Source organism: Lathamus discolor, chromosome 3 (genome assembly GCF_037157495.1).
Source record: "Lathamus discolor isolate bLatDis1 chromosome 3, bLatDis1.hap1, whole genome shotgun sequence".
NCBI lineage: Eukaryota > Metazoa > Chordata > Aves > Psittaciformes > Psittacidae > Lathamus > Lathamus discolor.
The window spans coordinates 133,032,842-133,047,682 of record NC_088886.1 but is presented as its reverse complement, the minus strand read 5'-3'; the positions used below and the strand labels follow the sequence as shown (position 1 = coordinate 133,047,682).

Genomic DNA, 14,841 nt, shown 5'->3' with positions numbered 1-14,841 from the left:
ATGCTCCAGGTGAGGTCTCCCAAGAGCAGAGTCGAGGGGCAGGATCACCTCCTTCGACCTGCTGGTCACGCTCCTTTTGATACAGCCCAGGATACGGTTGGCTTTCTGGGCTGAAAGTGCACACTGCCAGCTCATGTTCATTTCTCATCGACCAGCACCCCCAAGTCCTTTTCTGCAGGGCTGCTCTGAATCTCTTCTTTGCCCAGTCTGTAGCTGTGCCTGGGATTGCTCCGACCCAGGTGTAGGACCTTGCACTTGTCGTGGTTGAACTTCATAGAGCTGGCATCAGCCCACCTTACAAGCGTGTCAAGGTCCCTTTGGATGGCATCCCTTCCCTCCAGCATATCAACACAGCTTGGTGTCATCGGCAAACTTGCTGAGGGCGCACTCAATCCCACTGTCCATGTCAGTGACAAAGATGTTGAATAAGACCGGTTTTCCAACAGTGATCCCTGAGGGAAACCACTCATTACTGGTCTCCAGCCACACATTGAGCCATTGACCACAACTCTTTGCATGCGGCCACCCAGCCAGTTCTATATATATTTGGGCTAAGCTGGTAGCTGTCTGTAGCTACAAAAGAGGGTTCAGAGGTTTAATCCCCATCATTAGGCTTGATTTTCAGAAGACTTGTACTGTTCAGTTATCTGTAGGTTCTTATTCCTGTTTCATGCCAAGTACATTCTCCTGTTGCCCCCTACCCCTCTGGCAATGACCTGTGTTGCTTGGAACAAAGGTATAAAACTACTAATGTATTTTTTCCCATGTGTTTTTATCTGTAGTAATATCTGTGTGATCATAACTTGAGCATGGAGTCACTAAAAATAAAAGAAATACCTATATTCTATAAAGTCTCTCAAGCCAGACTGATCTAATTTCCTCGCATAGTTCACCTGTTTGCCTTCCTTCCTTCCTTCCTGCCCAAGCGCCTTCTATAATGTAACGCCCCAGAGACAAGCTGCCTGCTGAGCACTGGCCCTCCATTGTGTGCTGGAGGCACGGTTGTACAGCATCTCTGCATTTTTCCTGTATGTTCATATGTATCCATCACTATTCTGGGCATACTTCTCCCCTTCTAGTCTGCATAACCCTGACTCTAACAAATATCCTTCATACGGTAGCTACCTCCAAACAACTGATGTTTCCTCTTTACTGCCATATCAACAACTGCCTCCTCTGAAGTAGACTTTGTGTCAGCCATATCTTTTTCATGAGCACCCTGAAAACCAGGATTCCAACATCTTTGGTGCCCATGACAGGCAAGATGATGTGTGATCCCCACCCAATCTTCCTCATAGCAGGCAAGGCGGTGCTGCTGCCATCTTTGCCACCACTGATACACACCAGGCTACGTTTACAGGAGTTGTGATGAAGCTTAACAGAGACATGAAGGTGTCTGTGTGGCCATTGCCTCCTCTAATATCCACTGAGGCCTCTTGCAGAAAACTTTTGCCTGTACTTCTATCTATGCTGAGGTGCAGTGTGAATGGTGTACCAGTTCTACTGAAGGGCTGTTTACATGGCTCTGCAATGTCATAGGTGCTGTAACTGCTACAGCATCATCGCCAGTAAGCTTTTTTGGGAGCATGAACATCTTCTTAACAAGGTGAAGAGTTTGGATTCTTTTCGGTCCTTGTCCTGGTCTTGGTATTTCCAAGGAGTTGTAGTAGTTGATGCTGCTGTAGACTTTGAAGGTAATTGATGTTTGTATCAAAATCAGACATGACACTGCAGTGAAGGGTTCTGCTGTGTGAAATTCTCTTTACCCTTGACCTGAGCTGCCCAATCTAATACCATGCGTTCTATGAGAGGTATGTAATTGCTCTCAACTATGTTTTTGAGTGTTGCTTGAAAACAAAGAATTTGGGTTTAGCTGTCATTTGAGTGTCAGTTGAAGATATGCAAAAAAGGATCTGCTTATATCCTCTGGTTTAGGTTGCTGCCCTTGGTGGGTTGTTTTCCTTTCATTTTTTTTTAATTTAAAGTATCTGTTATCTTTTGCCCAATGCTGAAAGTGAAATAATAAATAGCTTTTGTATGGCTCATGTTCCAACACTTGTTAGCTTCTGTTTCTGACCCTCAAAGGCAGTTACATTCCTTAAAAGTTCCTTTCCTTAAAAGTTAAATTCCTTTGGTCTTCAATCCATAATTCTGCCTATCTGCTGTATCTACTAGTCTCTTAATCCTTAAATCTCCGCATCAGAAAAACTCCCACTGTGGTTTTATGGGAGCTTTTCTTGCATTAAGACTACTCAATTAGGCAGAAAACACTCCGTAAGCAAACACATAATGCCCTCCCTCATTGTAACAAGACTCACAAAGCAAGGATCTCACTGGGATTCTCACATCTTTCTTGACCAATTTTGAATTTATAATGGTTTAGTATTGGACTTCAGAGATGCTGATTCCTGGTCTTCAGTACAAACTTAATGACAAAACATTGTTGACTATGAATAGGCTGCTTCACTAGAATCAGCCTGTCCAGAGAACAGCTGGCTACAGCTGCAAAAATCCAGTCCTGTGCTGAAAATAACTTGTACAGTGAGAACCCTTGCTTTATTTGCTAAAGATATGCTCAACATAAATTTAGCTGAAGGTTATAAAATTCAAGAACTTCACTCCGAACAATTTGAGATGTGAGTTTATGTCAGTCCAGACTTGTGATTGCCAGTGGAGTAGCACTAGCATAAAGTCGGCCCCCAGGTTCTGAGGTTTTGAAAATAAACTGACAGAGAAACAGAATGGATTTCAACCCATCACAGTCCAGAGGGGATCAAACAATCTTTTAACAGAACATTCTCACAGCCTTTGAAGACTTCACTGTGAACCCTGTACAACAGTAGGTAATCTTTTTACTGCCCTTAAGCCTATGGACAACATTTAGCATACAAGAAAAATGACAAACTTTATTGTAAAATTCAGCAGCTGTTTCACTTGCTAGAAATGTTTCCATTGGTTTTGTCAAAATCATTAAAGAAAGCAAAGTGTTTCTTTAAAAACACCTTCCCTGGTATAAATGACTGCTCTTCCAATTTCTCCTTCTGCCTCTTGGATGTTACTGTGGAGGCCTGGACCTCTCTTGTCTGAACACATGCTCCTCCTGCCAGAGTGTCTACTGTGGGCAAGCTCTGTCTCTCTATTTTAGCAACTGTTCTGAAGTTTTAAAGTGTTTATCTTACACAGCTGAAAGTCTCCTTCTGTTTCTTGAGCTCTGTACTGGAATGCAGTGGAAGAGACCCAGGGCCTGTGGCCATCCAGATTAGAGGTTTTTGTAATAAGGTCCCTATATGGTTTTGTTAGAGACTTCAGCTCTGTCTCTGTCTGTCTCTGCTCCTTGTTTGGGAGGCTAGTGGGAGGAGAAGAGCTGAAGGGGCTATATAACCTCAGAGCTTTCAGATACAGAGTGCACCATCCTAGAGCAGCTATCCCCAGCCAAGCACTGCCAGGGTAAGTGGCACAGAACCAGTAGCATGATTTACAGATTGCTGGAGGACTTCAATTAAATAGTGTCAAATGGAAGCAATTCAGGAGGGTATACTGCTGTGCTGTAGATTGCTTAAGCAAACTTATTAGAATTGAACTGATGATAAAAATGCTTGTAGTATCTATACTGAGTTGTTTTTATTTTATATCATGTCTGAAAGGGAAGAATTTCTACCTGATGATTTTGCTGATTCCACCAGCACTCCAGCAACTGTGTAAAGACATAGTCTGTGTAATGCCACAGCTGGAATTACACATATATTCATGTTTAAATGGACCTGTGTTAGTCTGGGACAGAACAGAGTTCCTGGAGGGGTATGTAGTAGTGCTTCTCAGCAGGTTTACTTCAGTGCTGTTAACTCAGTGTAATGTGATGTGAGTGTACTGGGGAATGTGACTGCAAGAAGAGCTGGGAAGTATGCAAATTAGCAGTATCTAATGCAGATGTGTGTGTATTTGTCCTTGTCTCTGTGTCTATGAAACTACTGTTCAGTAAAATGCCAAACATTTCATTGAGGAACAGACTACACAGTATTTCTTGTGGGGCTGGAGTTCTCTTAATAGCGTGTTGTGGATATTGATGAGGTGATTGGTTATCTTCAGATGTAAAGCAGGTAGAACAGGCTAAATACTGTATTAATTACTTGGGAGGAAAAAAAATCCTTTCTGCCATAGTACTGAGAGATATTTTCCACTGTTAAGATGTTGCTACTGCATGCCATGGCAGTCCTGAGCTGTTAACTCACTGGCTGGCAGCTGAGTACTGTCTGAAATCATTCAGCTTTGATTTTTCCACTTTTTGTGCTTTATTACTAAATATGGTTTTCATTTAGAGTCCACTAAGCTCAGAAATGTAGCCTTTCCTGCCCCCTTCTTTCCCCTCCCCCAAGTGATTTTTGGCATTGCATTAGCTGCATCAGTTTGAGCAAAACCCCTGACCTTGAACTCTGTTCCAAAAACAGACGGTTGAGAAGCCTATTTCCTAATTAGGAAATGGTTTGTCCAAACCAGTCTGTTCATTCATGTTAGATAACAATTGTACTCCATTCAGTAAATGTTTGGATATATAAAGCTTGTTTTCCCAGGAGTTTAATAAATGCAAAAATTGCAACTTACTTTCCTTTCCCAATAATAATGATAAAATATCTGGAGTACATCAAGTTAGATTTCCCTATCCTTGTCTTCTCCTGGGAGCTATGCCCAAGCAGCCTGCAGGAGCAGGGCTGCAGTCATGTCTTGTGTCTGCCTGGCTGGAGAGACAGAGAATCTCAAAGGAAGGTCATATGGTCCATGCTTGTCCCATCCATTGAAGAGGCTAAACAGGTTGTTGGCTCCCTTGCTCATTGGCCATGGCTCTTGCTGACTCCATTCCCACTTCACCCTATGCTTCCAGTATTCCTGCGACAGAACGTTTTGGAGACTGCATGCGGAGTCAGCTGGTCTGTGGATGACAGCTGCCTCCTTTAGCTCTTAACACATTGCAATTTGTTGAATTCTGCATGGAAGCCTGGGCTCAGAGCTAGCCAAGTGATTCCCTACCACACTATAAATTGTGAGCAAATAGTTCTTCTTGAGTCCTGGTATTCAGTGCTTGTTTCTGTAATTCACTTTAATACAAAGCCTTCAAAACATTTTTATTACCCATATCATCTTCCTCTTGCCAGAGGAGGAAAAGAGTTTCTTTTTACTGAGACAAGGAGCCAACATAAATTACTTTGAAACTCTACAAATGTGGTTTGTTAGCTGCTTTGAAATGATGGTGTAGCATATACTATGGCCTGCTTTTAAAGCACATACTGTCCCTGCATTCACTTTAGAGGTGGGTTATCTTTATTAAGTGACTAGTGGAGAGTTGGAAAAGGCTTTTACATTTTTTTTTTGTTGTTGTTTTTAACTGGGAATATTTCTTCTCATTTAGAAAGTTAAATGTAAATTCAATTAGTCATCTTCACCCAGTAGGTTACTGGGAAACATCCCTGGTACATGCATAACATTAAATTTGGTTAGTTTTTGGGAAGTCTAAGACTGAATGGGGAAGACTGAAGTGCTCTTACCTTTGACAGCTTTCCACATGTGTGAGGACTTTGTCAGGGTGATAGAAGAGCAGATAGAAGAAGTTGTGCTGAATCTGATACAAAGGGATCTTTGTTTTTGCAATTGTCAGCCCAGTGTCCCCTTTTACCTCCCTCCCCAGCCATTGATTTCTGTGGCCAAATTTAGATAAATATTTGCTGCTCCCTGATCTGTCTGCCCATGCTGCAGGACTGGAATTCTCCTCTGGAATCCTATGGATAATCTTTAGTGCATACATCTCTCTGGCAGACGTGGTCAAAACCTCTCATGGTTTCAAAAGGAAGCCCATTCCCTCATATGGTCGTGCAGAGACCTGGTGGTTGCCAAACTGGTGCCTCTCTTTGCTGGTGCTGGTTGCTTTCAGACAGCGATCTCTGTCTTCAAGGGTGGGTCTGCTACCTGAGTATGGGGCTTTTGGGTGGCTGAGTATTTTTAATTTGTAATTTTTTTTCTTTTTTTTTGGTTGTGTTTTTGTTGTTGTTGTTGTTGTGTTTTTTTTTTTATAGAATTCTTTCCTGCTGTTTTCATAGGGCTGTTTTCTGTCTGGAGGGCCTGAGGACATTGACGTAGAAGATGTGTGAGGAAGAGGACAGCACTGCCCTTGTTTGTGACAATGGGTCAGGGCTCTGTAAAGCCGGCTTCGCTGGGGATGATGCTCCAAGAGCAGTTTTCCCTTCCATTGTGGGTCGTCCCAGGCACCAGGTGATGAACTGCTTTGGTTATTCCATGTTAGGCTTGTAGAAAATTTTGCTGCACCAGCCCCAGCTCCTGTGTCTGGGGCCGGGTGATCTGTGTAACAGTATTTCCAGGCAGAATGAATCCAGAGTGCACTCACCTGAGTCAAAGCAGGTCTCTTGCCTTGTGAGAAGAATCCTTCCAAAACTTCACTCCCTTTCCCTGGCCATTAATTCTGGATCACTCAGAGAACTTGGTAAATAAAACTAGTTAAAAAACCAAATCAAATCAAAAAGCCCAACACAGAAGTATCTGGAAATTTTGGATGCCCTAGAAGCTGATGATAGGCAATGTGTGAAAAACTAAAGGAGGAAGGAGAAGTTTTCAGTCAGCTTCCTATCAACCTTCCTGACTTTATTCATTTAACTGTATCACAAATGAGCATGTGCCTAGGGTTGAGTGTCCTTAGCTTCAAGGTTTACACCTGAGTATATGATACATTCCATTCAGTTTTAATAGTTGGCAAAATGCATTTATTATCTGAGCTGTTAATAGGGAGTTTCTGAGCCAGGTCATCATTAGTATGAACTAGAGCAGCTTGGCTAAGCCACAACAAACTAATCCGCTTAATTGCTTCTATGCCACCCAAGGGCCTGATGAAGTGGAAAGAGGTATCTGGTTGTAAAATGCAGCACTTGATATACCCAGCAAAAGCACTTTAAGTTTTCAGTATAGCAGCTGGGGCTGGAGGTCTAATTGAGGCCTCTGGGTACTACCAGAATTTAAAAAACGTATTCAACACCAGCTTCCGAAGACAGTGTAAATGCTATTAACTGCTCAAAACCAAGCAGTACCATCACAGTGGAAACAAATGCGGGTTTTTAAAACCTTTCTTTCCTGATCATGTATCAAATATACTATTAGTCCCCTGAAGGATTTTACCATCAAAAATTGCAAACCCAAGTTGTCTTTTTTTAAGACAGTGTTAGCGATGCCAAGATTTGGAGTCTGTAATGACTTAGTCCTGATAAGAGTATTATGCACTCAAAGCATCCTGCTACATACATTTTTTTTCCCAGTATTGCTGACTTTAACATAAAGACTAGTGTATATCCATATTTTCCAGCTTCTGGACCATGGACCATCTCTACAGGATCCACAAAAATACCTAAAAAGAAACCCGTAGCAGTAGACTTAAATGGTCTGTCTCTAACGACAATATTATAGTATTAAAAAAATAGATTAAAAAATGTTGACATTTAAGCTTTGGGAAATGTGAATTGTGTATTGCTTTGACTTGGCCCTTAGATGGCACAACATACCTTCTGCTTTTACTCCACTTTGTTATAGTTTAGGAGACAGTTCATCCCTAAATAGTTGCAAATGTTAAAACAACCTTATTTTTCCACTTTATCTTGATGCATTCAAAACTGTACTTGTTCTGTTTACTTAAACTGTAGTGGAAACATGAACTGCAGAGTTTAAGTGAACTAAATATTTAATTCTGGCAATTAAAGAACAATAAGTTCCTCTCTGTTCATTAGTATTCATAAAGTATTTAGTAACTAGAATAACTGGCAACTGGATTTAGTTCTCAGCTAATGTTCTTCTTACTTTGTGACACCTCTCCCTGACAGACTAACTCCATTTGTGTTATTTTATAGGGTGTGATGGTTGGTATGGGTCAAAAAGACAGCTACGTAGGTGATGAGGCTCAAAGCAAGAGAGGAATCCTGACCTTGAAATACCCCATAGAACACGGCATCATCACAAACTGGGATGACATGGAGAAGGTATTTCAGCTTTAAAAAGTTGATGTGTGTTACTGGTAAACAGAACTTCGTGAACCAGATGTTTATAGAATACCCACTAAATTTTAGATGAAAGCATCATATTATCAAGTATGGTTTGATCAGAAGCTTGCTAACAGCAAAAGTTAACTTGCATCTAAAGATGAAGTATCACTAGGAATGCATCAAAAGAGTTATCTGAAGTTTTTTTACTCAGTCTGATCTATAAATCTTTCCTAGTTACTGGAAAAGAAAAAAAAAAGAAAAAAGTAAAAATAAAGAGAATGAATGTAAGAATATCTTCAATTTACCAGTAAGGAAATGCAATTTAAGAAGTTACCTGTTTCTGCAAAAATACAAAGCATGTGTGTAATTCTGATGTGAAGGGCACTGTTTACACATGTACTTTTTAACACTGGAAAGATTAGCAATGTTGCAGTGCAATACATCGATTTCAGAGCCAGTGTTTGGATGAAAGGCTTCCAGAGCCGTGTTTGTAGTCACAGTCTGTAGGGTTGATATAATTTTTAAGATGGTATCTCTGTTCTATTATGCTGTGGAAATAAGGATATTTGAAACAGTTGGGAAATCAAAATACACTGCAAGTGTGTGGACTCACACAGAACTCACCGACTCTTACCTGGGAGCAAAACCTTTCAGATGCCTAACATATCAACCAGTCCTTCATCACCGCCAGCTTGAAAACAAGCTTAGAACAACTTTCTTGGTCTTTAGAAAGTCTAATGGGTTTACTTCTTGTTGGTTTATCAACCTCCTCAGTGCACGTCACTTGGCATCAGATTTTTATAGCTGGTGGGAATAATTTGTGCAGAAGTGATAAACACAAGCTGACTTTCATCCTCATAAACTACTTGACTTCATGTCTTTTTATGAATTCCTGGGCTGGCCTCTACAAACCAAAAGATGAAACTGTCTTCAAGAGACATATTATCTATTGAATTCTACTGCATAGGTCTGCGTATGTTCTAGAGCTGTCCTGGAACTTTCATTCATTATTGAAATAGTGTTGCTGGAATCAACACTGTCTTGCTCTGTCTCTTCTACTGTTAGAGTAACAGTAAGTTATTTTCATTAACTTAAGTGACCTTAAAATAATTCATGTATTACTAGCAGTAAAACCCGAGGATAGTGCTTTTCTCTCTACAGTTACTTTGGTAATCTCTATGGAGGCTATAAGAACAACTGCATGAGAAACATTACTAGCCTACATCTAGGGCTTTAAGCAGAGAGCTGGAGCACAATACCTTTGTGAAAGTGATTCTGAGCTGCTGGCTGATGGTGTTTCTTTCCTTTGGCTTCTCCCATCGTTCTCAGATCTGGCATCACTCTTTCTATAATGAGCTCCGTGTTGCACCTGAAGAGCACCCGACTCTGCTGACTGAAGCACCACTGAATCCCAAAGCCAACCGAGAGAAAATGACCCAGGTAAGCTCACACTAAAGATGTGGAGTAATTCCAACTTTGTGAATTCAACAGGATGTGAACTTCATCATTTCAGTTAGTCATGCTCTCCAGTAGTCTGTCTCTCTTGGCTATGGAAGATGCAAAGTGAATAGTGATCCCCTGTTATATCTGAATTATTGCATTTACTTTAGAAAAACTCGCTTTGAATGCGAGTACTTCAGCCTGTCCAAGCTTCATGTCATCTTAATCTGTTTTTATGGCCAGGCCTATTACAAAATTATCTGTATGTCGTGGTTTAAGCCGACAGAGTCCGGCTAGCTCAGTTGGTAGAGCAAGGGACTCTTAATCCCAGGGTTGTGGGTTCAAGCCCCACGTTGCGCGCCAAAAGGAACTGTCATGGATTAAGCCCAGCTGGCAACCCAGAACCGCGCAGCCACTCGCTCACTCCCCCCTCTCCCTCCCCCTGCTGCCAGAGGGATGGGGAGGAGAATCAAAAGAATGGAACTTCCACAGGTTGAGATAAGAGCAGTCCAGTAACTAAGGTATAACACAAACCACTACTGCTACCACCAATGATAATAATGATAAGGGAAATAACAAGGGAAGAGAATACAACACCTCACCACCCACCGACCGATACCCAGCTCGACCTAAGCAGTGATCTAGCCCTTCTGAGTAGCTGCCCCCAGTTTATACACTGGGCATGACGCGCTGTGGTATGGAATACCTCTTTGGCTAGTTTGAGTCAGGTGTCCTGTCTCTGCTTCCTCCCGGCTTCCCCTCCTCCCTGGCAGAGCATGAGGCTCAGAAAGTCCTTGGTCAGAGTAAACATGACTTAGCAACAACTACAAACATCGGTGTTATCAGTGTTATTCCCAGGCTGAAAGTCAAAACCACAGCACTGCACCAGCTACTAAGAAGGAGAAAAAATGACTGCTACTGCTGAACCCAGGACACTGTAATATGTGCATATGCTAAGGATATAGGCCAGGTACAGGGAGATATCTTGTAGGACAAATATTTTTTGAGTTAGAGTTTGTACTTTCCTTCTTTGTTATTACCAACCATCAAGAAATACAGATAACCTTGTCTTCACCCTCTCAGTAAATTGCTTCAAATAAGCAAAACCCTGTAGTGTTAAGACAATTATTTTAATTGCATTTCAGATTATGTTTGAGACTTTCAATGTTCCAGCCATGTACGTAGCTATTCAAGCCGTCCTGTCCCTCTATGCTTCTGGACGTACCACAGGTAGGCCTCTTGAGGAAAATGACACAAATGTTTGAAATGGTGAAGTGTGTTGACGTCCACCTGGGAATGAAACGTGTGTTATTTTGTCACAGGGATTGTGCTTGACTCTGGGGATGGTGTCACCCACAACGTGCCAATTTATGAAGGCTATGCCTTGCCGCATGCCATCATGCGCCTGGACCTGGCTGGTCGTGACCTGACAGACTACCTCATGAAAATCCTGACGGAACGTGGCTACTCCTTTGTGACCACTGGTAAGGACATGCTGCTGTCTGAGGAGGGGAGTTGTTTACTATACAATGTTTCTAGTGGCCTTAGAAGGACTGGCAGTGGTTCTGCAGTTGAATAGACACAAGAAGTAATCCAACAGGAAAGTCCTCTGTAAGACTAGCAGAGGATATGTTTAAAAAACGGGGAGGGTGTTGGAGGATGAAAGGGAACAACTTGTCAATATGTCTGTGTGCTTCCTGAATGCCATTCTAAAGACTGAATCCTCTTGACAGCGGAGCGTGAAATTGTCCGTGACATCAAGGAGAAACTGTGTTATGTGGCCCTGGACTTTGAAAATGAGATGGCCACGGCTGCCTCTTCCTCCTCGCTGGAAAAAAGCTATGAACTTCCTGATGGCCAGGTGATCACCATTGGAAACGAACGCTTCCGCTGCCCAGAGACCCTCTTCCAGCCTTCCTTCATTGGTAGGTTGAATAATTGTTCTGCCTTCGTAAACTGCACACAAAGTTTCTATTTTGATTGTGTCCCATTGGTAACTCAGTCAGACCTATAGACAAGTATGTCCTAGCACTCATTATAAAATAATTTTTTAGAACAGTGCTATTAATATGGTAGGAGGAACTTTGGATCAAACAATAAGGCAAAATGCTTTCCCAGAATAAACCCTGAATGTTTACTCCTGGCTTCTGGCACTGGGCTTGTGCCATTTGCAGTTGGCTACTACAAGAAGTGTGGCCACAAAGTCACTTTTCTAAGTAGTGTGAGGATTGTGGGGGACAGGCAACACTACTTCTATTTTTCCAAAAGACTGCTCCAGCCATGAAGGCGAATTTACAATGAGGACACACAGAAAACCAGCATCGGTTCTGCCAGTCAGCAGAATTTCAGCTCAGAAATAGATGAAGTAGTTGCATAGTTAGAGGTATTAGAACATATCGTGACTGTTCTGTCTCTGGGTTGGCTCATTACATTAACAAGAAAAAAAAAAGGAAAAGAAAAAGAGAAGTTAAAAAAAAAACAACCAAAAACACAACAAAAAAACTCAGAAAAGATTCCAAGACCATATAAGGATTTCTTAGGACATTTGAGATTGCCTGCAAAAGTCTAGTGGAAACTTTACTATTCCACACCCCCAGCTTTCTTTTGAAGGAGGAGTTGTGTGTGGAAAGGGGAGAGGAGAGCTGCACACCAAGGAACAACTAAGCAAATAATTTGGGCAGCTGCAGAATGACTTTCCATGTTTCCACAGCTCTGAAGATTGATGTCTTTCCAAAGAGACACTGAAGTTCATGTTGTCAGTTCTGTCTTAGCAATTTGAAGTCTCTGTATGGAGTTGCTTTCTCAGAGTTCTTCTGTGCCTTCCCCAGGCATGGAGTCTGCTGGCATTCATGAAACCACTTACAACAGCATCATGAAGTGCGACATAGACATCAGAAAGGATCTTTATGCCAACAACGTACTGTCTGGAGGCACTACAATGTATCCGGGTATTGCAGACAGGATGCAGAAGGAAATAACTGCTTTGGCTCCCAGCACTATGAAAATCAAGGTATGGTGCAATCATTTGTAGACTATTTGAGCTGGCACGTACACAGTCATAAAAAATCTTGTGAAACATAGCAACACTTTACAAAGTAAATGCTTTGTACATATTTTAAGTCATGTTTGTACCTTCTACCAAATAATCACCACCTGGTGACTATTGCTGAAAGGAAGAGAACCTTCCGTCCTCTCATTTCCTTGTTCACAGTGAATTCTGCAAACTGCCCTAGCATGGTCAAAGAATAGTATGGATCCAGCAGGCTAAATTTTCCACTGGGGCTATACGTGAGCTTCTTCAGTCCTTTTTGGCTGATGGAGATGAGATAGAGGAAATGCTGGTTTTGTCCCTGGCCTGTAAGTTCAGAAAAGGAAGAGCCTCTGACAAGGCAATATTCCTTCTGCTGCTTCAGATCTTCCTTCATTGCTTTACAAACATTTTATACCAATAACAGTGCTCCACAGGTCACTCATTTTTCCAGGACATCCTGGGCTACCATTATATGTTTCCAGGGCAAGCATCATCTCCTCTTCTCTCATATGCAACCACGAAAACACGAATGCACTACTCCTACTCAGCAGACTGACTCAGGCAGAGACACTGAGAATTTAGACTCAGACTTAAATATCAACTTTTTAACTTTACTGCTTGTAGCAAATGCTAACTGTAATGCCAGGGGTGACACCAGCACAGAGATACAGTGTTTTTGTTAATATCAAATATCACTGCTTTAATAATTTCTTACAACAAATATATTTTATTCACTGTAGACAGTTGTACTTAATGCTTTTGTTTCTTAAACAGATCATTGCTCCTCCTGAACGTAAGTACTCCGTCTGGATTGGAGGCTCTATTCTTGCCTCCCTGTCTACTTTCCAGCAGATGTGGATCAGCAAACAGGAATATGATGAAGCTGGGCCATCCATTGTTCATCGCAAATGTTTCTAAATTGCTTTATCTTTATATGCCTCCCTGGTGTATTACTGTGAATGTATTCAGGAAAATACATTCTTATAAATCCTTCATCATAATTACTCTAATTAATTGGGTACTGTATTTTTTTAATAAATTTTAAATATGCTATGAAATTGCTGCTCCTATTTAAAAAAAAAAAAAAAAAAAAGAAAAGAAAATGCGTGTGGAGGTACCATTACAGCTGGGTTGAAGCTCCATCTTGTGACACAAATTTGCTACTACACTATATTGGGCTTAGGGGTTACCTTTCAGTCAATGATATCAACGCTAGAAAATGCTCAGCTATCAGGCTGCACATTGTCAAAGTTTAGCCTCTGAAAGCATTTTAGTCTTCAAACAGAACCAGTTCCAATTTTTCCAAAGCTCTGGACAGTACCAAAGGAGCATAGCGTGTGCTCGATATCAGGATGAGCATCTGCACTCTGCTTTGCATCTGCTCTATCCAGAAATATTATCTATCCACACCACTTCTTATCTCACAGCTGTCACGCTGGAAATGTTAATTTCTTACAGTTTGTGCCCCAGAGATGTACGATGCGTACTACAACAATGCTGTGTGTTTTCTTTAAAGAATCTGTTCATTTGGGAGCACATCTAAACACTAATATTAGATTGAACATGTGACTTTCCTATCATATGCCCTTGGGATGAGGGCAGCCTGTTATTTTTATGTTATGATTTCTGCAAGTTCTAAAGGGTAATTAAGCTGGCTTAATACACTTTCTCTACAAAACCGGGTTGTTTTTATGGGGGCAGGGGGTGTAATGTAATCGAAGTAGATAAGATAATTTAGACAGTTTTCTTTTTCTGTGATATTTTTTCTGATTCCATTTATAGTCTTAAATACATAAAAACTGATACTCAACTAGAAGTATATGCATAGCAGCTGATGCTAGTGATACAATCTTAAAAGTATATACATGAAAAAAGAATTCACTGAGACAGATCTGGAAAAGGTCAGTTCTAAGGAACTTGCTGCAATCTGGATGCATTAGAGTTCAGGATAAAAGATGCTATTTATTTTTGTTACCTATTTTCCTGTCTAAACTCAATAGTTTGCCTCACTCCTCTGTTAAGTGTTATCTTTCAAACTGTAACATCTTTGCAACAGCACCTGTTATTTACCATGTCTGCATAACCCCTGGGTTCCAGATCTTGTCCAGCTTCTGACTGTTAGCACATGTTCCGAACTTTTTTGTACTAACCTTGCTATTTAAAGTACAGCCCATCTAGGTTCTTGGAACAGACACTAAATAAACTCTTGTAAGAGCAAATAACTTTGTATGGTTCTTCCTTCTAACTCTATCTACATCTTTTTATCTAACACTAGATAGATCCAAGGAATCCCTTTTGGGATAAGAACTTTATTTCAAATAAAGGTTTCTACTGCAGGGTCAC

General features: G+C 41.2%; 1 protein-coding gene and 1 non-coding gene across 2 annotated transcripts; both read left to right on the top strand.

The window, feature by feature from the left end:
- Positions 1 to 3,346: 3,346 nt before the first annotated feature.
- Positions 3,347 to 13,556, top strand: ACTA2 (actin alpha 2, smooth muscle). The gene is made up of 9 exons (XM_065671861.1): positions 3,347 to 3,447; positions 6,087 to 6,258; positions 7,896 to 8,024; positions 9,357 to 9,467; positions 10,613 to 10,697; positions 10,790 to 10,951; positions 11,201 to 11,392; positions 12,296 to 12,477; positions 13,273 to 13,556. Exons 2-9 carry the CDS (start codon positions 6,130 to 6,132, stop codon positions 13,414 to 13,416), a joined length of 1,134 nt encoding a protein of 377 aa, XP_065527933.1. The 5' UTR covers positions 3,347 to 3,447; positions 6,087 to 6,129; the 3' UTR covers positions 13,417 to 13,556.
- Positions 9,755 to 9,827, top strand: TRNAK-CUU (transfer RNA lysine (anticodon CUU)). The gene has a single exon. It is a non-coding gene; the product is annotated as a tRNA-Lys (tRNA).
- Positions 13,557 to 14,841: the final 1,285 nt, after the last annotated feature.

Bases quoted from the DNA above. Each gene is read 5' to 3' on its own strand.
- ACTA2 (XM_065671861.1), top strand. From the start codon at position 6,130: ATGTGTGAGGAAGAGGACAGCACTGCCCTTGTTTGTGACAATGGGTCA. The intron at 6,259-7,895 runs GTGATGAACTGC...GTTATTTTATAG, and splicing joins TGGGTCGTCCCAGGCACCAG to GGTGTGATGGTTGGTATGGG. The intron at 11,393-12,295 runs GTAGGTTGAATA...TGCCTTCCCCAG, and splicing joins CTTCCAGCCTTCCTTCATTG to GCATGGAGTCTGCTGGCATT.